Source organism: Lampris incognitus, chromosome 2, assembly GCF_029633865.1.
Source record: "Lampris incognitus isolate fLamInc1 chromosome 2, fLamInc1.hap2, whole genome shotgun sequence".
NCBI classification, from domain to species: Eukaryota; Metazoa; Chordata; class Actinopteri; order Lampriformes; family Lampridae; genus Lampris; species Lampris incognitus.
This window is the reverse complement of record NC_079212.1, coordinates 144,010,243-144,033,464: the sequence shown is the minus strand read 5'-3', so window position 1 is coordinate 144,033,464 and position 23,222 is coordinate 144,010,243. Positions and strand designations below refer to the sequence as shown.

Genomic DNA, 23,222 nt, shown 5'->3' with positions numbered 1-23,222 from the left:
CGGTAGACCCCTGCCTCAACCAAACTGGTCCTGAGTGCCTGTTCTTGTGCTGCTACGATCAGAGCCTCTGTGCTGTCCTTCAGTCCAGCCTTTTCTAGCCACTGGTAGGATTTCTCAACATCAGCCACGTCTTCTATCTGTCATATACATGTCTTCTATCTGTCGTGTACATGTCTTCTATCTGTCAAAAGGAAATTATATATATATATGCGTATCTTGTCAGTGTGCATGTGTACAATAGTCAACCCATGTATGTGAATATGTGTGAATGTGATTTTGGCTGTGGACATGTGTGTTGGCGTGTGCTCATGAGTGTGACTACATGAGGTGACCATGTAGCACTAGCACTGTGGACTAACATGTTAGCACTCCACCAGTGAGGCTTATGGGCCAACCCTGGTGTTGTTGGTGTTGCTGAGAGCATAACTGGCAGCACTGGGTGGGGGGCCGGCAAGTTGAAATGTGACCATTTTAATGGTGGCACAGCTGGTAGGTGGAAAGAAGTGGTTGTTGGCTACACATATTGAAGGACACATATGGAGTCCAAACCCTCTGCAACCAACAGAGGGGTAGTGCCTTAAGGACAATAGGAACTGGACATGGAGACTGGAAAAGGGGAGACAAAGTAGTATGCATACATGATGAGTACATGTGTATATTTCTGTAAGTTTGAGTATCTGCATGTGTGCTAAATGCGTTGATGTAAATATATGTGTGTGCTTATCTAATTGTGGGTGTTTGTACAGATCTGGACATCTAACTGTACATGTCTGATTTCTATCTGCGCAGAATTCTCTTCACAAGTGACTGGAGTGTCCCAGAGAGGCAGGTCTATAGCTCACTTGACATCTCTCCAGAGATGATGCACCTCATCATACAGTACGCATACACGGACTCTGTGCCAGTAACAGTGTCCAATGTAGAGGAGCTGCTGGCGACTGCAGACCACTTCAGAGTGACGGGCCTCATACGCGGCTGCTGTGACTTCCTACAAGACCAGCTGTGTCTGGAGAACTGCGTTGGCATCTGGAGACTGGCAGACTTCTACTACTGCCCCGATCTGAAGCAAAAAGCCTTCCACTTCATCCTACATCACTTTGAGGAGATGGTTCAGGTCTCTGAGGAGTTCCTGGAGCTCCCCTTGTCCCAGCTGGCGGAGATCCTGGAGCAGGATGAGCTCAATGTCAAAAAGGAGAGCGCCGTGTTTGAGGTCATCCTCCGCTGGATTGCTCACATGCCAGAGGAGCGCAGAGGAGAAATCTCTGTGCTGCTGCCCAAGGTAAGGAGAAGGGAGGGCAAACCGGCTGCAGCGTCCCCAGTTTACATTTACCCGCCTGGTGCTGCGCTCACATAGGCTGCACAAAAACAGCCATTCTGGCTGCTATTGCAGAGATCTGCCACCAGCAGTGGCAGGTGATGATGGCATATGGCAGAGGTGGGATCAAGTCAAAATTAAGTCTCCAAGTCTCAAGCCTTGGCAGTAACGTCCCAAGTTCTAAACCATGAGTTTCAAGTCACAAGTCATTATGTAAACTATGAGTTTCAAGTCACAAGTCATTATGTAAACCATGAGTTTCAAGTCACAAGTCATTATGTAAACCATGAGTTTCAAGTCACAAGTCATTATGTAAACCATGAGTTTCAAGTCACAAGTCATTATGTAAACCATGAGTTTCAAGTCACAAGTCATTATGTGCTCTTGTCAAATTTACTACCAGTTCAGAATATTAACAACAGAGTGATACATTTACACAAATCGTGGGTTTTTTTAATTGGTTTTTATTACGGGTTGATTCAAAGTTGATTGGGCGGCACGGTGGCGCAGTGGTTATCGCGGTCGCCTCACAGCAAGAAGGGCCTGGGTTCGAGCCCCGGGGTAGTCCAACCTTGGGGGGGGGTCGTCCCGGGTCGTCCTGTGTGTGGAGTTTGCATGTTCTCCCCATGTCTGCGTGGGTTTCCTCCGGGTGCTCCGGTTTCCTCCCACAGTCCAAAGACATGTAGGTCAGGGGAATCAGCCGTACTACATTGTCCCTAGGTGTGAATGTGTGTGTGATGGCCTGGCGGTCTGTCCAGGGTGTCTCCCCGCCTGCCGCCCAATGACTGCTGGGATAGGCTCCAGTATCCCTGCGGCCCTGAGTAAGGATAAGTGGTTTGGATAATGGATGGATGACTCAAAGTGGATCTGTAATTGTGAAAATGAGGAGTTGATTGGCTGCACACTTGTTAAAAGCATTTTATCTTTGGGCTTGTAGGAGGCACCAAGAATTTCAAGTTAAGAGGTTCAATTCCAAGTCATGAGTTACAGGTGTTTAAGTCAAGGTCAAGTCATAAGTCTTTTTCAGTTTTGTCCAGTCTAAATTCATCAAATTTGTGACATGACTCACACACAAGTCATGTGACTTGGGTCCACACCTCTGGTATATGGACAAACATTACCGTGGTGATTAGGCCCAAATACTGGAGAAGGGTTATATGTCACTGAGTCACAAGTAAACGTTCCCAGCGGTCTATTCCGCTGCCTACCAACACGGGGATCAGCGGTTCGAATCCCCGTGTTACCTCCGGCTTGGTCGGGCGTCCCTACAGACACAACTGCCCGTGTCTGTGGGTGGGAAGCCGGATGTGGGTGTTTGTCCTGGTCGCTGCACTAGCGCCTCCTCTGGTCAGTCGGCAGAGCACCTGTTTGGGGGAGGAGGGGAAACAGGGGGGAATAGCGTGATCCTCCCACGCGCTACGTCCCCCTGGTGAAACTCCTCACTGTCAGGTGAAAAGAGGCGGCTGGTGACTCCACATGTATGGGAGGAGGCATGTGGTAGTCTACAGCCCTCCCCGGATCAGCAGAGGGGGTGGAGCAGAGACCGGGACGGTTCAGAACAGTGGGGTAATTAGCCAGGTAAAAGGTCATGAGAATCTATCAACGTTTTTTTATATAAAGAACTGGGTGCAGTTGTGCCGAGAGCACAAGTCGTGCCGTGTCCATTTCCGTGTCAAACGAAGAAGAAACAACATCCGGTTTGTCTCCCCACCACCGCACAAAGCTAAAAGATAAGACAATTGAACTTCTGATGGGAGTTGTGGTGCACGGTATTCAACACTGGCGGTGGCAGAACTTTCCGTCGCCGTCTCATTGGAAAAACATGGAATATTGGGTTTTCCACTGTGCACCGTCTCCATGGGAACGCAGCACGAGGTGTTTAGCTGAGAGGACAACATGCAGGGGACGTGACGGCACCTTAAACTGCAACACCGACCACCACCACCTGCGGCAGAGGTCTGTTCAGGCCATCTCAGCCTCCTTGTTTTCTGTATCCAGGTCCGTCTGGCTTTGCTGACGCCTGACTATTTCATGGCCAACGTCAACAACAACGAGCTGCTGAAGGAAAGCCGCGACTGCAAGCTCATCATCACCAGCGCGCTGAAGGCCATGTACGACCTCAACCTGAACAGACCATCCGACGGCAACCACCAAAACCCGCTGTCTCGCCCACGCCTCCCCTATGCCCTCCTGTTCGCCATAGGAGGCTGGAGTGACGGAGGCCCGACCAATGGCATCGAGGTGTACGACACCCGAACGGACCATTGGGTCAATGTCACGCACAACGAGGAGAGTCCTCGCGCATACCACGCTGCAGCGTTCCTCAACGGGGTCATCTACTGTATCGGCGGCTTCAACGGCGCCGACTACTTCAACAGCGTGCGCAAGTTCGACCTGGCCACCCGCACCTGGCACGAGGCGGCGCCCATGCATTCACCCCGCTGCTACGTCAGCGTGACCGTGCTGGACGGCTGCATCTACGCCATGGGAGGCTTTAACGGACGCTCGCGGCTCCTGAGCGCCGAGCGCTACGAGCCGGACACCAACCAGTGGACCGTCATCGCGCCCATGCACGAGCAGCGGAGCGACGCCGGCGCTACGACACTCGGGGGCAAGGTAAGCAGGCCACAGCAGCCAACATGCAGAACGGGGCATCTGAGCCGTATCTGTAGCTCTGGATGGTGGTGGCTACCAGGGCCAAGAAGTCTGGCTGTGAATGAAGCAGTCCGGGCCGGTCCGAACCCCTCACCCGCTGTGTTCTTCTGGTACTTGCTTGGGCACCACATTAAAAAGGCGCTTTTATTATATTTGAAAGCATGGACAGATCCCTAGTCCACAGGGCCCCTGGGGCCTGAGAAGCTCACACCCTCCACCCCAGACCGAACAATGCATACATACACCATGTAAAAGTAGTGCACACACCAGCCAACTACCCGTCCACTTGCATTTATAAGGATCTTCATCAGGAGAGACGGTGGTTGACTGGAAAACACATCTTATAAAACGTACCAATAACTGCAGCACTCAGGGTCTGACCCGGGAGAAGCTGGACCAATGTCCTTAAGGCCCCCCCAGACCTTAGGGCCCCTGGTTCTGGGCCCCGATAGGCCCTTTTGGGGATCCATATCTGTTTAAAAGTTCCAAAGTGTAGATCTGTGTAAAGGTATGATCATCAAGGAAGGAAGTTTGGGGGTTCTCGGTAAAATTCCCCAACATAAAAGGTTTAAAATGTGATCGGATGTGGGAGAAAGGAAATAAGTGGAATTTTGGCGTTTTTCTCTTCCCCTTTGTTTCTTGTTTATAAATGTGACCTGGATGGTGTCTCCTGAGCCCTGCTTTAACTAAATATCCCACCCCCAGACCCCCTAACCAGTGTCTGCGTGGTGTTATTTTGTTTGTGTGGTTGGGAGTTGGGGTGAAGAAGAGGCACAGGAGTCGTTTGGGTGTGGTGGTGGAGCAGTCCAGTGTCTCTTCGTTGTGTCTCGCTTGTCACCTTGTAGAAACACAACAGAATTGTGACCTAAAATGGCCACAACAGCGGAACCAGAACAGAAACCGCTAAAAATGTGAAAGCGCCCTCTGGTGGCTACTCTAATTAGTTCACCTCCTTACACTAGCAGAAACGGCGAAAAATATGAAAGCGCCCTCTGGTGGCTACTCTAATTAGTTCACCTCCTTACACTAGCAGAAACGGCGAAAAATGTGGAAGCGCCCTCTGGTGGCTACTCTAATTAGTTCACCTCCATACACTAGCAGAAACGGCGAAAAATGTGAAAGCGCCCTCTGGTGGCTACTCTAATTAGTTCACCTCCTTACACTAGCAGAAACGGCGAAGAATATTAAAGCGCCCTCTGGTGGCTACTCTAATTAATCTACCTCTTTACATAAACCTAAATAGAAGGTTTAGTCAGCAGTCACACGCTGACCGAGGTCAACACGCCAGCCTCGACAGCAGCATGTCCACACCACGTGGTCGTCGTCTCTCTCCTTCCTGGCGAAGCTTTGTGCAGATCCGGTCAGGGTGTGTCGCACTGAACAGTGAGCCGTCCAACCAGCGGGTGTTGCTGTGGTTACTCTCTCTAGGTGTACATCTGCGGGGGCTTCACGGGTAACGACTGCCTGCAGACAGCAGAGTGCTACGACCCCGAGGCCGACCAGTGGAGTCTGACATCGCCCATGAGCAGCAGGCGCAGCGGCGTTGGAACCGTCACCTATGGCGGACGGGTCTTCGCGGTGAGCTGCAGGCTACAACTACACACCAGTATTACTAGTACTAGTACTACTATGAACACTACAGTATCACTATTACTAGCACTACTATGAACACTACAGTATTACTATTACTATTACTACTATGAACACTAGCTGCAGGCTACAACTATACACCAGTATTACTATTACTAGTACTACTATGAACACTACAGTATTACTATTACTAGTACTACTATGAACACTACAGTATCACTATTACTAGCAGTGCTATGAACACTACAGTATTACTATTACTAGTACTACTATGAACACTAGCTGCAGGCTACAACTATACACCAGTATTACTATTACTAGTACTACTATGAACACTACAGTATTACTATTACTAGTAGTACTATGAACACTAGCTGCAGGCTACAACTATACACCAGTATTACTATTACTAGAACTACTATGAACACTACAGTATTACTATTACTAGCAGTGCTATGAACACTGCAGTATTACTATTACTAGCACTACTATGAACACTGCAGTATTACTATTACTAGCACTACTATGAACACTGCAGTATTACTATTACTAGTGTAGCCGGTTATTTTCTTGCCCGGTGCGGGATTTGATACGGGGTGTACTGCACCACAAGGCGACATCACTAACCGCTCGGCTAAGGGGTCAGACCCGTTAGCTAGGGGGCTAACGTGTCTTATTAGTAGTTTACAGTAGTTATCTTCATGGCTTGCTGGTCTGTCATTTAGCATTAGCTAACCATCTCACAGGTAAGCGGTCAGTAAGGGTCAGGACACGTTAGACATGTTAGCCGGGTCGGACTTCCAAATGTAGCGCATCGGGGGGAGGGGGAGGGGGGCACCGCCACAGCCGGGACGCGAACCCGTGTCTCCCGCACCGCAAGCGACAACGTTAACCAGTCGACTCAAGGGTCCGACCCGTTAGCCAAGGGCTACTGTGTCAGCTTCTCCGTGCACGTTACACTACCTTCACGTGCTGTGTACTGTGAACACCATAAGGCGAAGGAGCCGCCTCCGTGTGGGTACCGGACCACTTCCGGTGTGACACAGGTTACCACTACCGCCACCACCTCCAACACAGCAGCTTATTGCTTTTACACCAGCAAGTCTGCGTAAATGAAACGCACCGATAGAACATTCAGGAGCAGGAGAAAAATACACAGAGTAGGAAATCTTAAAGCAATGTGATTTGACTAAACGTTGAAGACTTTGGATCGGATCTTTACGTAGTCGCCCGTGGTGCGGGAGACCCGGGTTCGCGTCCCGGCTGCAGCCTGATTTCGCTACACCGGCAGCGGGAGTTTACTTTGCAGCGATGGTTTGAGAGTTCGTTTGCCTTTGGCTTCATGTTTGACCCTCTCGTCCTGCAGGTGGGGGGCTTTGATGGTCTCGACCGCCTGCGCAGCGCTGAGGCCTTTGACCCAGAGACCAACAGCTGGAGCCCGGTGTCAACCATGTTGCACCCTCGCAGCAACTTTGGCATCGGGGTGGTAGACGACCTGCTGTTTGTGGTTGGGGGTTTCAACGGAATCAGCACCACCTTCGGCGCCGAGCGCTACGACAGGAACACCGACGAGTGGCGCAACGTGGAGGACATGCAGATCTGCCGCAGCGCACTGAGCTGCTGTGTGGTGCACGGACTGCCGAACGTGGCCGAGTACGTGCCCCCCCGCGACTCTCTGCCCCTCCCCCGGATGGAGGAGGAGGAGGGGGAGGCGTCTAGTTTAGGAGGATCTCTCTGAAGAGCTCCAGTCCAATGCCTCGCCTGATCCATCTGGGCTTGGCAATTCAACAGAGACTGACTGTCTGTCTGTAAATAAAGACTCAAAGCATGATGTAAAAAGTGTGTATTTTATTACAACAACACGTAAAAGTAATATTGTTTTATCTCCCAGATTTAAGATTGGAGATATGAGATTGTTTTAAAGAGTTGAGCAGCACTAACAGTCGTCTGTAGCACTGTTGACAGACCACCATCCAGCAGTTGACACGACTGCTTGAATATGCGGATCAAACGTGATTATATCTCCTTTCACGTTAGACTTGGTCATACATGACGTCATCCCGTATTTCAAACCACGACTATGTTTTACTCAGTCCTTGTTTTCCACTGAGCCGGGACCTCTTCCCCCCCCCCCTTCCTCCTCCTCATATTCCAGTGGCTTCGTCGTCATCCGGAATTCTTCCAAAACACCCTCATCCTCACCCCCGCCACCCTGCCTGGCATTAGTATGGCAGAGTGACAGTCACTAGGATGATGGGTCGGACTCACCAAAGTGCTTGCTTGACAGGGTGTTGTTTACCGCGGAACCAAAACTGAAAGCACTCTGCCCCTGTGCACGTCAATTAGTGGCGGAACTGTCCGCACCAAACGTTGTTGTCCATAGTAGCATGAACACGAGCGTTGGAGACAACGGAATAAAACACGTCTGCAGCCAACACTCGTGAGCCTGCTCGAACTGGATGAAGTCCACCACGTATACAAACAGAAGAGCGCTCCCAGAACAGATTGTCAGTAAAACCAAATTGTAAACGAGGGCACTGCGACTGAAACCAGGCGTGAAGCTGCAAAACTCAGGTAAAACGACCAATGCCACGGCCGGAAGTGGGAAGTGGGCCTGAGATAAAAAAAACTTGCTTCTTGCTAAGTTTTAGAAGGTTAAGAGGACGCGTGAAATCCGATTTTAAAACCTCCAACTGCTGCCGTGGAATGTCATTTGTGCCATGACAACTTTCTCAACGGAGGTGTGTTGGGATTGCAGACTAGGAAGTTCTACCAGAATGTCATTTACCTTGGCACCTGGAAAGCAGTGTGTTGAAGCCCTGCTGGACCTGACGTCCCTGATGACAGAACCACCCACAAACAGAACAGAAGGTGGCTGTGGAATGGGTGCCATAGAACAGCGCACCCAGCCATCATACACGGTGGATGGGGGCTCCCAGCCAGTGTGGGGGACACAGCACCAGGGGGTATTCCACCCTTGGCCGGTTTAGAGCTGGCAGTGGCCTCCTTCAACAACCTACGTCGAACGGAGGAGGTTTCTTCTCGGGATCCGGTGTGGTGAGCAGTAGCCGATGGTGAGCGTTCCGCTCCTGGATGCGACGCACTGGTCAGCGGAGGGGAGTCTTAGTCGTCCACAATGTCAAATCCATTTGCTGGAAGGTCAGGAGGAGCAGCCAGCCGGATCAGGGTGTACCGGGGGAGTTGGGGGAGGTCAGATTTTCCAAAACTTGAAATTTATTTCCAAGCTGGAAAGCCTCATTTGAAAGCGGTTGGAGGCGGCGTTTACCCTGGCGGTGTTTACTGTTCTCAACCCGGACCCAAGGCTCCGGGATGGGTGGCGTTGAGCAAACTTAGGTTTTGCTTCAAGGCTGAGCCCCAGGGTAGAGAGGCCTGTAGAGTGGATCGCTTCACCTCCAGACCACAGAATAGTGGTATGATTGTCCTGGGCCGACGCTGTGGTCTGGGGGGGCAGGACGGGCTGGCGCCCCTCTGATTGCCCAGGAGAGAGGGGTGTTTTCACTGCGCTGTGGCCACGGATGATAGGTCCGGGACTAACTGGTCCCTCTCCCTGAGTTCAGCCTGCAGTCGGGTAACGTCAGTCTTCAATTGTGCAAAGGTAGGAAAGCAATCCACACACATGGCCATGTTTGTTGTCAGGCAATTAGTAAGAAAATTGGCATAAAAGTGCAAAAAGCTTAAAATCGGCCATAGGTTGTTTGCATATGACATCACGAACTACAGATGGAGGGCAGGAAGTGATTTTCTACACAGGAAGCACTGTCACAAACTTTCGAAATGCCTATGTTCGGCGTCATTAACTGAGGAACCACAAGGAGCTGTTATTGAGTGCCAAAAGTTGTTGTTCACGAGGGGGGAGTCGGATAACGCGCGTGTGTGCAGCGACCACTTCGTCAAAAAAAAGTCACTCTTCATAACATAAGGATCACGTGCAACATATCTTACTTTCTGTTTAGACGATATTATGACAGAACGGTATAAACCAGCACAGTTCGGGCTAAACTAGCTCCATCTCGTCCGTTCTGCTTTTCACTTCCTGCCCTCCATCTGATTCTCGCGCGTCATCAGAATCACGTGACTGCAAACGAGCTCTAACAGCGACCGGCTAGCCTAGCCACCAGGCTAAGAATAAACGTAGTTAAGCTAGCAGCAGTCGAGGTGGTCCAGTAGACCAGTATTTCTCAACCGGGGGTCCGCGGACCCCTAGTGGTCCGTGGTGTAATTGCAAGGGGTCAGTGAAAATAAAATATATTTAAAAAAAGATCCTATGACATTTATAGAAATAGGATTATTTTACTCAAATGTGACTGAGACCTTTATCTACCTAAACTATAAAGGGTAACATGACTTTTTTCTCTAATTACATCTGTTTCACAAGTGTAATTTATTATATTTTAATAAGAGATCTCGCTCCCGTTTGCATTGTTAAAAGTTACTGCATAAAAATTCTGTTGTTACATATATCTGAAAGTTACTGAATACATATTCTGTTTTGTTACATATATGTGAAAGTTACTGAATACATATTCTGTTTTGTTACATATATCTGAAAGTTACTGCATAAGAATTCTGTTTTGTTAACTATATCTAAGTTACAGCACGTTAGCCCCCTAGCAAGCGTGTCTGACCTTTTAGCCGAGCGGTTAGTGGTGTCGCCTTGTGGTGCAGTACACTACGTATCGAATCCCGCACCGGGCGAGATAATAACCGGTTGCAACACTAATTAGTTAGAAATACAAATTTGCAAACCAAAACAGACTTTTAATTCCAGGCCCCCCAGCCCCCCTCCCCCCACACACACTACGACGCCGCTGACTGTGAAAACCACTTCAAGATTCCCGATTACAAGACAGCGGGTCTGTAGTGTGAACGGCACGCGACCTGACGACTTTGAAGGTCGCGTGGCGTGAACTCGCGTTAGTTGTCCAACTGTAGGGGGCGTCAGTAACTCCACCGGACATGGTGAAACCACCACCGGCAACACTGGGGGCTCACTTTTTTTCTTTTCTTGCAGAAACCAACCTCAAGGTACTACAAGGCGTTACGGCAGAAGACCAGGCGGACAGGACATATCCACCAGTCTTCATAAATCAATACCCTTTACATGCTCCGTTGTAATCAATGATCCCGATGGCAGATAGTGGCAGGTTATTCAACACAAGGCAAGCAACTCTATTTGTATGGCACTTTATCATCGCAGAAGTCTTTCAAAGTGCTTTACAGGCAAACGATAAGAAAAGAAGCATTATAAACACGCCTGTCCTCTTAGCTCATTTATATTCCCCACTTGGTATATTGATATTTTTTCCAGACCTGTTTTTTCTCCAGTTTTCTACGTTTCTGAAGCTAAAGATTCACCTTAAAAAAAAAAATTAAAAAAAAGTGTTCCCTGACCGGGAATCGAACCCGGGCCGCGGCGGTGAGAGCGCCGAATCCTAACCACTAGACCACCAGGGAAGATGCCAGTACAGCGCCATATTAGACTAATATTAACAAGTCAAAAGCAGCGCCTGTATAATAGTGCTAATTTGCATTCGAGGTAAAACGCCTCTAACGACGCCTTGACGCATGCGCAGAGAGTTGCATCAGTTCGTCTTGGACACAACGTTTATCAACTTCCTGGGGCCTCTAACAACGCATGTTGTGTCACATGCATGACGGTCTATCTGCCTCAGACGTCTCACCGATTTAAACGGTTTACCTCAACCTGTCTCACTGCTTCACATGGCCCCTTGCTGCTACGGTCTATCCAGATTGTTATCATATTTCATTTCCTCCGATTTGCATATTAAGTAGACGCTCGCAAAGCATAAATAATAACGTGTGGCGCTAAATAGTCTCGCCTTCGTTCTGCTTGCCCTCCACTTTTCGCACATTGTGTGAAAGCTACCGCTACCACTTCCGGCTGCTCCCGTTAGGGGGCGCCACAGCGGATCATCCTTTTCCCTCTCCTCTGCATCTTCCTCTGTCACACCAGCCACCTGCATGTCCTCCCTCACCACATCCATAAACCTCCTCTTTGGCCTTCCTCTTCTCCTCTTCCCTGGCAGCTCCATATTCAGCATCCTTCTCCCAGTATACCCAGCATCTCTCCTCCACACATGTCCAAACCATCTCCATCTTGTCTCTCCTGCTTTGTCTCCAAACCGTCCAACCTGAGCGCACAGATTTAAAAAGAAGGTGGCTGGTTAATGATTGGCGTCGCCATGCTGTAAAATGCCTGTAAATGCTGTAAAAAGTGTTTAGCTGTGGTTGGGGGGCTCAACTCGGACTAAGCCAAAGACCTTTGTGAATAGTACACATGGCCATTGCAACTCTAATTAATGGTCACGGCAATTTGCATATGAACCCGATCGTTGTTTTGGGTCGTTGTTTACAAGGGTGGGACACCTGCAGTCAGGCGAGACTGAAGAGGTCACCGTCCTAGATGATGCGGAGACGTTTCTCGCTCAGTAAACGTTGTGTCCAGATGAACTGGTCCAACTCTCTGTGACGTCTAAAGTAGTGATTTACATCATGATGGTGATCCACATCCTTCAGTGGAATGCCAGCAGTTTAATCTTAAATGGTCAAGAGTTTTAAAACATATTGTAACGTAAGAAGACACGCTGGCCGCTAGATGGCGGGTCCGACCCTTTAGTCTAGCGGTTAGCGATGCCTCCTGCGGTGCGGGCGATACGGGTTCGCTTCCCGGCCGCGGCAGTTCCTGTGGTTGCGTTGTCCCCCGAATTCGCTAAAGTATGTTCATGATCTAGATATTTCACCAGATGAATTTGTTTCTCATGATACCTGGCTAAAACCACACTGACTTCATAATACCAGGACACACGTCAGGGGGATGTGAAGGGAACGTTAAACAAGGTGGGAGGAATGTCTGGCGTTTTATCTTCTCCAAATAAATATTGTAGAAAATTCGGGGGACAACGCAACCACAGGAACTGCCGCGGCCGGGAAGCGAACCTGTATCCTCCGCACCCCAGGAGACATCGCTAACCACTCGACTGAAGGGTCAGACCCGCCAGCCAGCGGCCAACGTGTCTTCTTATCCATGCACGTTACAATACGAACGTATGCAGATCAGTGGCCCCAGGCCACTTGAACTCTTCGAGGAGTAAACCGACCTTCCTCTATAGGAGCAAAATCGGTCTTAAACCTGAGAGGCAGTAATGCGCCAGAGTAGTGTCTAGCCTGCCGAAAACCCAGAGAAGAAGAATGCGTTTTGATTTGGAGCGGTCCGTAAGTTTTCGCTTCCTTGCTGCGCGCGAGACATGGTTATAGTTGCTCTACAGCAGTGGTGCCCAACCCTGCTCCTGGAGAGCAGCCATCCCGCCGTTTTTCACTCCAACCTTAATTCAACACACCTGACTCTACTAACTACCTACTGACCAAGACCTCGATTGATTGAATCAGATGTGTTAAATCAGGGTTGCAGTGAAAACCGGCAGGAGGGTAGCTCTCCAGGACCAGGGTTGGGCACCACTGCTCTGCAGCATCCTCGCGGGTGAAGGGGTTAAGCCGCCGCGCGCACGGTTCCTCGGAGAAAAACCACTTCAAGATTCCCGATTACAAGACAGCAGGTGTGTAGTGTGCACGGCACGGCGGCCTGGGAGGTCGTGTGGCGTGAACTGGCAGTAGTCAAACTGTAGGGGGCGTCAGTAACTCAGCCGGACATGGTGAAACCACCACCTGCAACGCTGGGGGCTCACTTTTTTTCTTTTCTTGCAGAAACCAACCTCAAGGTAAGGACCTATAGCAGAAGACCAGGGGGACTGCGCAGATCTATCAGTCTTCATAAACCGAAAACCACACGTCAAGACGTCTCCGGAGGCCACACGTGTTCGCTGGTCTTGTCGCTGCTGCAGAAATGTGAGTGGACGTTTTGATACACAGCCTGTCCGTGGTTAAAGAAGTTTTAGCTGGTGTTGCGGTCTAAGCATCGGCTTTGTGTCGATGCAGTTGCCCACTGGGGAGCGGGGTTCGCGTCCCGGTCTCGTCAAATCCGACTATGGCCGGACTCAATCAAGCAGCAATAATAGGCTAGGTGCACAGGCGGTCGTCATTGAAACTTCCGGGCGTCCTGGAGTGCATAGCCGTTTCCGGTCAGATTTGTTGTGAGGAGAATGGATAGCTAGCTAGCTGTATCTTTCAAGATGAGTGTCTTCGGGGCAAAGAGGAGGCGTCTGGTTACTTATCAGCGACAACTAGTGTAAACTACTAATAAGACACGTTAGCCCCTAGCTAACGGGTCTGACCCTTTAGCCGAGCGGTAAGTGATGTCGCCTTGTGGCGCAGTACACCCCGTATCGAATCCCGCACCGGGCAAGAAAATAACCGGTTACACTAGTTACCACTGTTGTGTGCTAACTCATCTCGGTATAATTCGACGATTAGCTTTCATAGATTTCCAGCTAACCCTGAGCTACGAGCCCAGTGGCTAGCTAAGATCCGCAGAGGCGAGTCCACTCCTTCCGAGACTACTCGTGTCTGTAGTCGGCATTTCAAGACAGGCGATGTAGTTATGACTGGGGGGAAAGGAAGTACTCAACAAAGGTAGTGTACCAGTCTTTTTGCTTGGAACCAATATTCTACTCCAGCCCCAAGGCTCAATGTTTGGCAACGCCGCCCGAGAAGCCCTTCCCCGGACATGGCGTTACCGGTGTCTGACTCCGACTCTGACCTGGAAGCACGTGTACCCGATCACGACTACTGCATTACGCCGGCGACCACCGGAAGGGCTGGTCAGTTGGCTGAGGAAAAGGAAATGTTGAAAAGGAAAGTAGTGGAGCTGCAACACTGCCTGGAAAGGTTGCATCTAAAGGTTGCAGACCAACACTACACGTGTTGGTCTGCAACGTCTCGCAGGATCAGACGAGGACATTCGTTCTTACACAAGGTAAATGAAGCATTTTCTGGGATACAAAATAAATCATGTGTCTACCGGTATGTGCACTGCCGTGTGTTTACCGTAATAGAAAGAAGGTCTAATGTGCTCATCTTGTTATTCTTAGATTTGCATCATACAAGCATTTCCTGACCTTTTGGCAACTGATGGAGCCAGCCGTGAAAACCGAGATGATAAGGGTCACCCAGTGCTGCCTCTGGCAAGTCCACTCAACACAAAGCAACGGTAAGGTATGTTATGAGAATCAAATCCAGTGAAGAGGAATGATGGTCGTTGTTGTATCCAATGTTAATGTGACGCATGTATGTGCATGTTGAGAATGGTTTGTGGTTACACACTCATGTGGGCAATAGGCACTATAGACAATAGGGCACAGACTACTGGGGCCAAGACTGCCTCAGCGTGATCATGGGTGAATAGGCAACATCTCTCTAGTGGCACTTTTTGGTGGTTTAATTGCTTTTATTGTCATGCTGTTGTGATTTAACTGGTCTCTGCATGATAAAAACACAAAGCCCTTTTCATTTATTTTCCCCAGAAACTGGCACCCGTTTACGAACTGCTGCTATTTTTGATGTACTTGTCTGTTGGCCTGCCTCTCAGAGATCTTGCCAAACGCTTTTGACATTCACCGCGCCACAGCCAGCAGGATCATTACAACATGGACAAACTTTCTGGACTTTGTCCTTGGCTCCATCTGCCTGTGGATACCACAAGATGAAGTGAAAGCTCTTTTGCCACCAGAGTTTTTGAGTCCTACCCTGGCACACAGGTGATCCTTGACTGTACAGAGATCTACTGCCAAACTCCCTCCTCTCTCCTTCTGCAGAGGGAGGTCTTCTCAACATGCAAATCTCACACGACATTCAAGGCCTTGATAGGAATTGCCCCCCCACGGCCCCATAACGTTTATCTCTGCATTGTATGCTGGCTCGATGAGCAACCGAGACATCTTCAAGATATACGGCATTACTAACCTCCTCACTGCAGACACAGCCATTATGGTGGACAAAGGTTTTGTGGTGGACTCGCTCGTTCCCTGCAAGGTCTACCGACTCGCCTTTCTGTCGAAGAATGCCCAAATGTGTAGGGAGGATGTCCAGCAGACGCAGTCCATTGCCCGCGTGAGAGGCCACGTTGAGAGGTGATTTTGTTTTGAGTACTAATATTTATATCAATTCTATTTTACACGGGTAAAGATTTGATGATGATATGCTGTATCTCATGAATTAAATATTCTGCTCATTTCTCCTACAAGAAATGTATATTGTATATCTTATGGGTATCCTTATGTTGGTCATTTTTACTTTTTCTTCTTTGTTTCAAACCTGGACAGGTGTATCCGGAGGGTCAACGAAAACAAGCTGTTCAGCCAGGTCATACCGCTGTCTGTGTGTGGAAGTATCGATCAGCTGTTCAGTGTAGCTTGCATCCTGGTGAACTACCAGAATGGACCACTGGTGAAGGCCTGGGCAGGTAAATGTGTAACTAGTATTTGCAGTTATTACGTATAAATTGATGGAATAGTGGCACATTTGCAGACATTAGCGGGGTTAAGGTTATAATCTTGGTAATAAAGCAAATTTGACATTAAATAATTATGCATTTAATTCCAAAAGGAGAGAGACGCCCTCAGGAGCGAACCTATGCTGACCTCACAAGCATCCAGGACCAGGAGGACCATCAGCCCACAGCCAGCCACAAAGACCTCTGTCACCAGGAGTAGGTTGACCATCAGTCCACAGCCACACAGACCTCTGTCACCAGAGGTCACAATCACATACATGTGAGCTACTGCTCCATTTACCTAATCAGATGTCAGCATAAATCAAATCAATTTTATTTGTATAGCCCAATATCACAAATTACAAATCTGCCTCAGTGGGCTTAACAGCAACACAACATCCTGTCCTTAGACCCTCTCATCGGATAAGGAACAACTCCCTAAAAAACCCTTTAACAGGGAGAATTAATAGGAAGAAACCTCGGGGAGAGCAACAGAGGAGGGATCTCTCTCCCAAGACGGACAGCCTGCAATGGATGTTGTGTTCACGCAATTTACATAATACAGCATTGAAAGAGGATAACAGAATTATAATGGACATAAAATGTATGAAGAATATGATGCACAGGATGCCAAGCAGTGTCCACATGCCAACGGAGCAGTCCAGGACCCAAGCCACGTGACCAGCATCATCATGTAAAAAGAAAAACTTAAGTAAGGAGTGGAAGGGCAGGCAGCATCCAAATGGCGACCACCATCACCACGGAGACCTGGGAGCATATTGTCCCAGTGAACCAATTCTCCATTCAAACGCATCATATCTCAGCTGTATTGTATTTGTTGTTCATCGTCCATCCACTGTATATAGTGCCCATACTCAAGTGCCTTATCCTGTTGTATAATATTGTCTATCCATAATACATAGTCCATAGTACATACTAGCCATATGCTTCATAAGCTTTTTGTCACATGGCATCTTGCCATACTCCATGATGTCTGCCACTCTTGTTCCTGTTATTAAGGACAAAGCAGGCAAACGATTGCTCTGGCCAGTGTGGTATCTAAAGTGATGGAGAAAATGTTATGTGACAGATTCAGTTCTTATTGTATAACTACTGACAACCAAATGTTGTTCATCCATGCTTGCTTGTTTATTCTGTAAAGCACTTTGTGAAAAGCACTTCATAAATAAAATTGACTCGTCCTACGTCATACCTATCTATTATTTCATTTTTCTATTCCTCCGGTCACAACATCATCGAGAGTATTTGGTCTGTTGGTGCTTGACCAACTTCAACAGGGGAATCGCTCAGAAATGGTGAATAAAAACAGATTCATTGCAAAAACCTATTACAAACCAAAGAGCAATTCTATTCTCCACTGACGGGACACATGGCAGTCATACAAATGTTACATACATTACCCCTTACTGCTTATCCTTCAAGCAAACAGACATGTAAACGTTGAAAAAGAAGTAATCCCCTTTCTCCCTCATGGTTGTAGCAACACCAGCATCTCTGTAGATCCTCTGGATCACCATTATCCTCCTCTGCACACACTACAAAGTCACACCACTGCACCCCAGAAACCAGCAGCTGGCCTTGCGTCCGCCAGAAGTAGGAATGCTGCTTTTTCAATGTCATGGTGTCACCTTCCAGTACTTACAGTCAACATAGCTTTTCACATTTGGACATTTTATCTCCAGCAGGCCAAAGGGTGGATTTTCTGTTGGGTCAAACACAACCCCATCAGGAGAGGATCCTAACCAGGGAGCGTCTGGGTGGATGATGAACCCGCATGGCCAGTAATTGGTATTTTTAACCCGGCAATAGTCTTGTATGGCAGCAGGGCGCCAATGCCAACCCCCGTTTCATCGGTGGAGTTTGAACCCTAACCCTCGATCATCCGCTCAGCAAGGTGTTCTGCCGACCTGGCACCCCGAACATGGCAAACCTCTCTGAAGTGGGAAGATGTCACCCTATCCCTCCTGACTCGGTGCCACTCCACACATGCACTCTGCTCCCTCGTAGCAGCCTCTATTTTCCTCGCCATATCAAGATCGATTGCTAGTGAGATAAGATAAGATCTTTAATTGTCACTGAACAAGTATATGTATGAGTACATTGAAATTGGACGCAGTCCCAAGGTGCTAGTAATAGTAGTACAAAAACACACAGAATAATAATAATAATAATGAGATAAAATGAGAGTTTAAAAGTGATTTCAGTGCATGTGCAGGGGTGTAGCCTTACACTATGCTGTACTCTATCGCTACTACACATACATACATACATACATACATACATGCATACATACATACATGCATACATAGTGATCGCAGATGTAGCTGCTCTTAAAGACTACTCTGATACTGGCCTATAATTATCCAATGGTCGAGGTGGCGGTGGAGGGGCATCTGGGTGGATCAGAATCACACGGCTCACAGGCACCGGGTGTTGGTAAGAGATTGGACTCCCCTCCTGAACATCACCAAATTCTGAGCTGACCAGTGGGACTTCAGCACTGATTGACATGGTGGTGATCAGTGGTGCGATGTCGGCTGGAAAGTCCTTATAAGCCTCTGCTACTTTAAGGACGTCGGGATCAGGCAGCTCCCCCCCGCACTGCTTTATAAAGTGTGCTCCTGTGTTGAATATACGTAATTTGGGCATTGGAGTTAGAAATAATAACTTCACACTGGAAGTAAATCGATGTGTTGCATTCCAGTTTATAATGAAACATAAATACCTGACACCATTGCCAACGGCCCTCTGCTTCGGCTTGGTTGATAGCACCACCATATCGCTGACCCCACCTGGCTTCACACCCTAATAGTATGAACATGTTAGTTAGTTAAATTATTTATTTAGTTAAATTATGTATGTATGCATGTATGTACTTAAACCATTGGATGGTGCAGGTGCGCTCACAGACTCACCATCGTCCGTGGCTTGTGCCAGCGCTGTTCTGTCTCTGTACAGCGGTGTGTCGGTGTGTCGGCCAGAACACAGGAATGAAGAGGAGACGTGAACTTCGTTTGTCTGAACTGTATTGAAATCCAGCATAAATTATAGCGAGTTCTGCAACAACAAAAAGGGAATTGCCATCAGGCACTAGCATTGCATCATTACAGGATATGAGTTAGGCTACCAATAAACATAATAAAGGTATGCCCATACATTCAGTGGTTCTGAGTTATTCAACATAGCAATAGCTTCACAATATCAGAAACGGTGGCCTCAAGCTACATACGTTTAGAGTAGGCCTATTACCATAATATACGATACAATGGCGACATCTGCTGGAGAGACGAAGAATAACAAAATGGCGTCCGCGTTGGACGATCGACACAAACGACCAAACTAACACACGACGGCATAAACTGTACGTTAGCCTATAACAACTTATAAGGCATCACCTTCGCTAATTTTGCATTTAAATCAAGGAATTATGACAGATATTCTAACATGGAATATATCCTCTCACATTTTAGAACCTATGGGTGCGCAGTGAGCTAGCTACTGCTACATAGCCTAGCTAAACATGACGAGGCAACTCAGTCTGAAACACTTACTTTTCGTCAGGGGCTCAAACAAGTTGGATCGCAACGAAGGACAAATGAGGATAACTTCACTGTACACCCAGACACGAGTGTTGCAGGGGGAAACTACATGTAGTGTGCACTTATAACGAGGGGTGCAACGATTAATCGACGTAGTCGACAAAAATCGATGACAAAATTAGATGCCGACGAATTTAATGGCGGACAATTCGTCGGTTACGTCATCGCGCATGTATTTCACGCTGCGGAACTGAACGAACTACACGTGGTTTCACCGGAGCTGGCGACGGAAGTAGCTAAAGACTGAGGCGTCTCACTTCCTGTCAAACGCGCTGACAGTTGCGCATGCGCAAAAGCGACCGAGACCGGAAGCGGAGGCTACGGGACGGGTAAACAAAACGGCAAAACGGCCACGGCCGGCGCAACACCATCGCATCCTAAAACATGTGAAGTCTGGGAGGATTTCACCCTCAACTTGGCAAAGGAAAGGGTGACCTGCCAGGTGTGTAAGGCGGACCTTGCTTATCATGGGAGCGCCTCAGTAACGCACGAACATGTGAAGAGGAGGCACGTTGGACGTCTGGACGATGCGGACGCGCCTCGGTGAGATAGTTAGCTTGTTAGCTAGCTAGCTAGCTGTGTATGGACGGAGTTGTCTTGGCTTCTAACATTAACATAAAGCCAAGACAACTCCGTCTATACACAGCTAGCTAGTTCTAACATTAACATAAAGCCAAGACAACTCCGTCTATACACAGCTAGCTAGCTAGTTCTAACATTAAAATAAAGCCAAGACAATTCCGTCTATACACAGCTAGCTAGTTCTAACATTAACATAAAGCCAAGACAACTCCGTCTATACACAGCTAGCTAGCTAGTTCTAACATTAAAATAAAGCCAAGACAACTCCGTCTATACACAGCTAGCTAGCTAGTTCTAACATTAAAATAAAGCCAAGACAACTCCGTCTATACACAGCTAGCTAGTTCTAACATTAACATAAAGCCAAGACAACTCCGTCTATACACAGCTAGCTAGTTCTAACATTTACATAAAGCCAAGACAACTCCGTCTATACACAGCTAGCTAGTTCTAACATTAACATAAAGCCAAGACAACTCCGTCTATACACAGCTAGCTAGCTAGTTCTAACATTAACATAAAGCCAAGACAACTCCGTCTATACACAGCTAGCTAGTTCTAACATTAACATAAAGCCAAGACAACTCCGTCTATACACAGCTAGCTAGTTCTAACATTAACATAAATCCAAGACAACTCCGTCTATACACAGCTAGCTAGTTCTAACATTAACATAAAGCCAAGACAACTCCGTCCATACACAGCTAGCTAGTTCTAACATTAACATAAAGCCAAGACAACTCCGTCTATACACAGCTAGCTAGTTCTAACATTAACATAAAGCCAAGACAACTCTGTCTATACACAGCTAGCTAGTTCTAACATTAACATAAAGCCAAGACAACTCTGTCTATACACAGCTAGCTAGTTCTAACATTAGCATAAAGCCAATACAACTCCGTCCATGCAGGATTCTAAGAGTTTAAAAGAGTGATGTCCCCCTTTTGCCTGACAAATGTCTTTAAAATGCAACTTGATTGATTGCTTGATTTTAATCAAATTTATGCAGCCCGACTGTGAAGAAGAGTAAAGGTACCATGGGTGGCTTCATGCAAAAGAAGCAGGCGTGTACACCGCAGCAAGCGACCGCCCTCACCGAACCAATACTAAACACGATGGTCAATGACATGAGCTGCTGTTTTGTGCGATTCCTCATCTGACTAGTCGATTAATCGTTTCAATAATCGACGACTAGTCGACTATCGGAATAGCTGTTAGCTGCAGCACTACTTATAACACGAACACAGTCTCAACGTGCGCTAGGCAAGGCATCTAGCTTCGAACTACAACTGAACATAGGCTGCGTCACTCACAACCGGAGAATCTGGCCAGAGTCTTAAAGGGGCAGGCACCTATAAATGTCAGGGCCTTTTTACACTGTAGACGTGCAATAGCCATTATTTCAGTTTAGTCATCTGGGTTCGGTAACTTACCACTTAGGCTAGCTTACTTAGAAAAAGGCTGATTTTTTTTTTATCATTCTGATGACAACTTATGTGTTTTTGTAGACTCAGACAAGCATACTGGCGATGAAGGCCCTTCAGCTTCACCTGCACATCAGGGTATGTATGCATATGCATTCTTTGCAACTTTATCTGCTTTGACTTGGGATGGGGATGTTTCCCTTTTGCTGTATTTATATACAGTGGCTTATACTGTCATTCAGGGCAAAGCCCAATTTTTGTGAGTGAGAGAAAGGAAATAAAGTGTGAAAAAGCTAAAATGGCCAGGATTTGACATACAAATAAATTGACACAACTGTTAAAATCCCTGTATTGCTTCAGGTGTGTCAAATCAGCCACTCTCAGACCATGATGCCAACAATGAGAACCATCCAGCAGTACCTGCAGGCCATGCAGTGTCACGTAGGGATAGTGATGTGGCAGTCCTTGTTGCCCCACCTGGACCTCATGGTATGCCTTAATATTTCATTTTTCATATGAAATATATTGTACTTAATTAATATAGTGTACTTCATTCAATTCTTTCATCTGTATTAATGCCCCAATGAGCACTTCTGTCCCAACAACACTTAATGCAGGATCTGATCGCATGCTTTTGTCACTTTCAGATATTTCACAGTCAAGAGCAGCAGGACCCACTCAACCTCGTTTAAAGACTTTTCCAAAAACCATCCAAGGTCAGAAGAGGAGGTCGTTCAGTCCATTGTGGTATAACAAAAGGTACAGAAAGAAAGTTGAAGAGAATCGCAGTTACATTACAACAGTTGCAGATGTACTGCTTGTGACAGCGACACAGAATATAGCACAAAGAGGTCACTGTGAAGCTGAAGAATCTGACAACAAAGGGAATTTCTTAGAAATTCTAGAAATGATCGCTAAACACAATCCTATGGTAGCCAAAAAAATGAAGGCACAAGGCAATGCAAAATACACAAGCCATACTATACAGAATGAAATTCTGTGGTGCTTAGCAAGTATGGTGCGTGATTCCATTGTGAAGGAAGTGAAGGAGAGTAAGGTATTCTCTGTCATTGCTGATGAAAGCAAAGATCTGCAAAAGAAGGAGCAGCTGTTATTAGTAGTTAGGTATTACTTCAATGGGGCTGTGTATGAACGCTTTCTTGATTTCCAACATGCCCAACATCTAGATGCTAAGGGGCTCAGCGAAATGATCATCCGGTGTTTAGAAAGCTGTGGCCTACAGTACAAATCAAATCTTGTTGGATAAGGTTATAATGGGGCCTCGGTGATGAGTGGCAAACACTCAGGTGTGGCAGCCAGAATTAAGACGGAGGCTAAAAATGCGTTTTATGTCCACTGTAATGCGCACTGCCTGAACCTGGTCTTAGTTGACACTGTGAAGTCAGTTCCACAGGCTTATTGCTTCTTCTCACTGTTTGAGAAGCGCTATGTGTACATGTCAGGGTCTTATGTGCACCAGAAATAGCTAGATGTTCAAAAGGAGATGTATGGTGGCCAGCCTAGGAAGTTACAAAAACTTAGTGACACAAGATGGGCATCTAGAGCGTTGGCTTGCAGGAACTTGATGGATAGGTTACCAGCTGTATTCT

At 47.5% G+C, this 23,222-nt stretch overlaps 1 protein-coding gene, 1 long non-coding RNA gene and 1 other non-coding gene across 3 annotated transcripts in view; 2 read left to right on the top strand and 1 right to left on the bottom strand.

Annotated features, from left to right (window-relative positions):
• LOC130107964 (kelch-like protein 10) overlaps nucleotides 1-7,339 on the top strand; it is an 8,837-nt gene extending 1,498 nt beyond the window's left edge. Inside the window, exons 2-5 of the mRNA XM_056274786.1 lie at nucleotides 790-1,279; nucleotides 3,314-3,931; nucleotides 5,399-5,548; nucleotides 6,927-7,339. Coding sequence (XP_056130761.1) covers nucleotides 790-1,279; nucleotides 3,314-3,931; nucleotides 5,399-5,548; nucleotides 6,927-7,298 — 1,630 coding nt within the window. The 3' untranslated portion in view covers nucleotides 7,299-7,339. The remainder of the gene's footprint in view (nucleotides 1-789; nucleotides 1,280-3,313; nucleotides 3,932-5,398; nucleotides 5,549-6,926) is intronic.
• Nucleotides 7,340-10,963: 3,624 nt separating this feature from the next.
• On the bottom strand, nucleotides 10,964-11,035 carry trnae-cuc (transfer RNA glutamic acid (anticodon CUC)). The gene has a single exon. It is a non-coding gene; the product is annotated as a tRNA-Glu (tRNA).
• A 3,341-nt stretch (nucleotides 11,036-14,376) lies between these two features.
• LOC130107698 (uncharacterized) lies at nucleotides 14,377-15,268 on the top strand. The gene is made up of 3 exons (XR_008809824.1): nucleotides 14,377-14,471; nucleotides 14,587-14,705; nucleotides 15,019-15,268. It is a non-coding gene; the product is annotated as an uncharacterized LOC130107698 (long non-coding RNA).
• The last annotated feature ends 7,954 nt before the right edge of the window (nucleotides 15,269-23,222 follow it).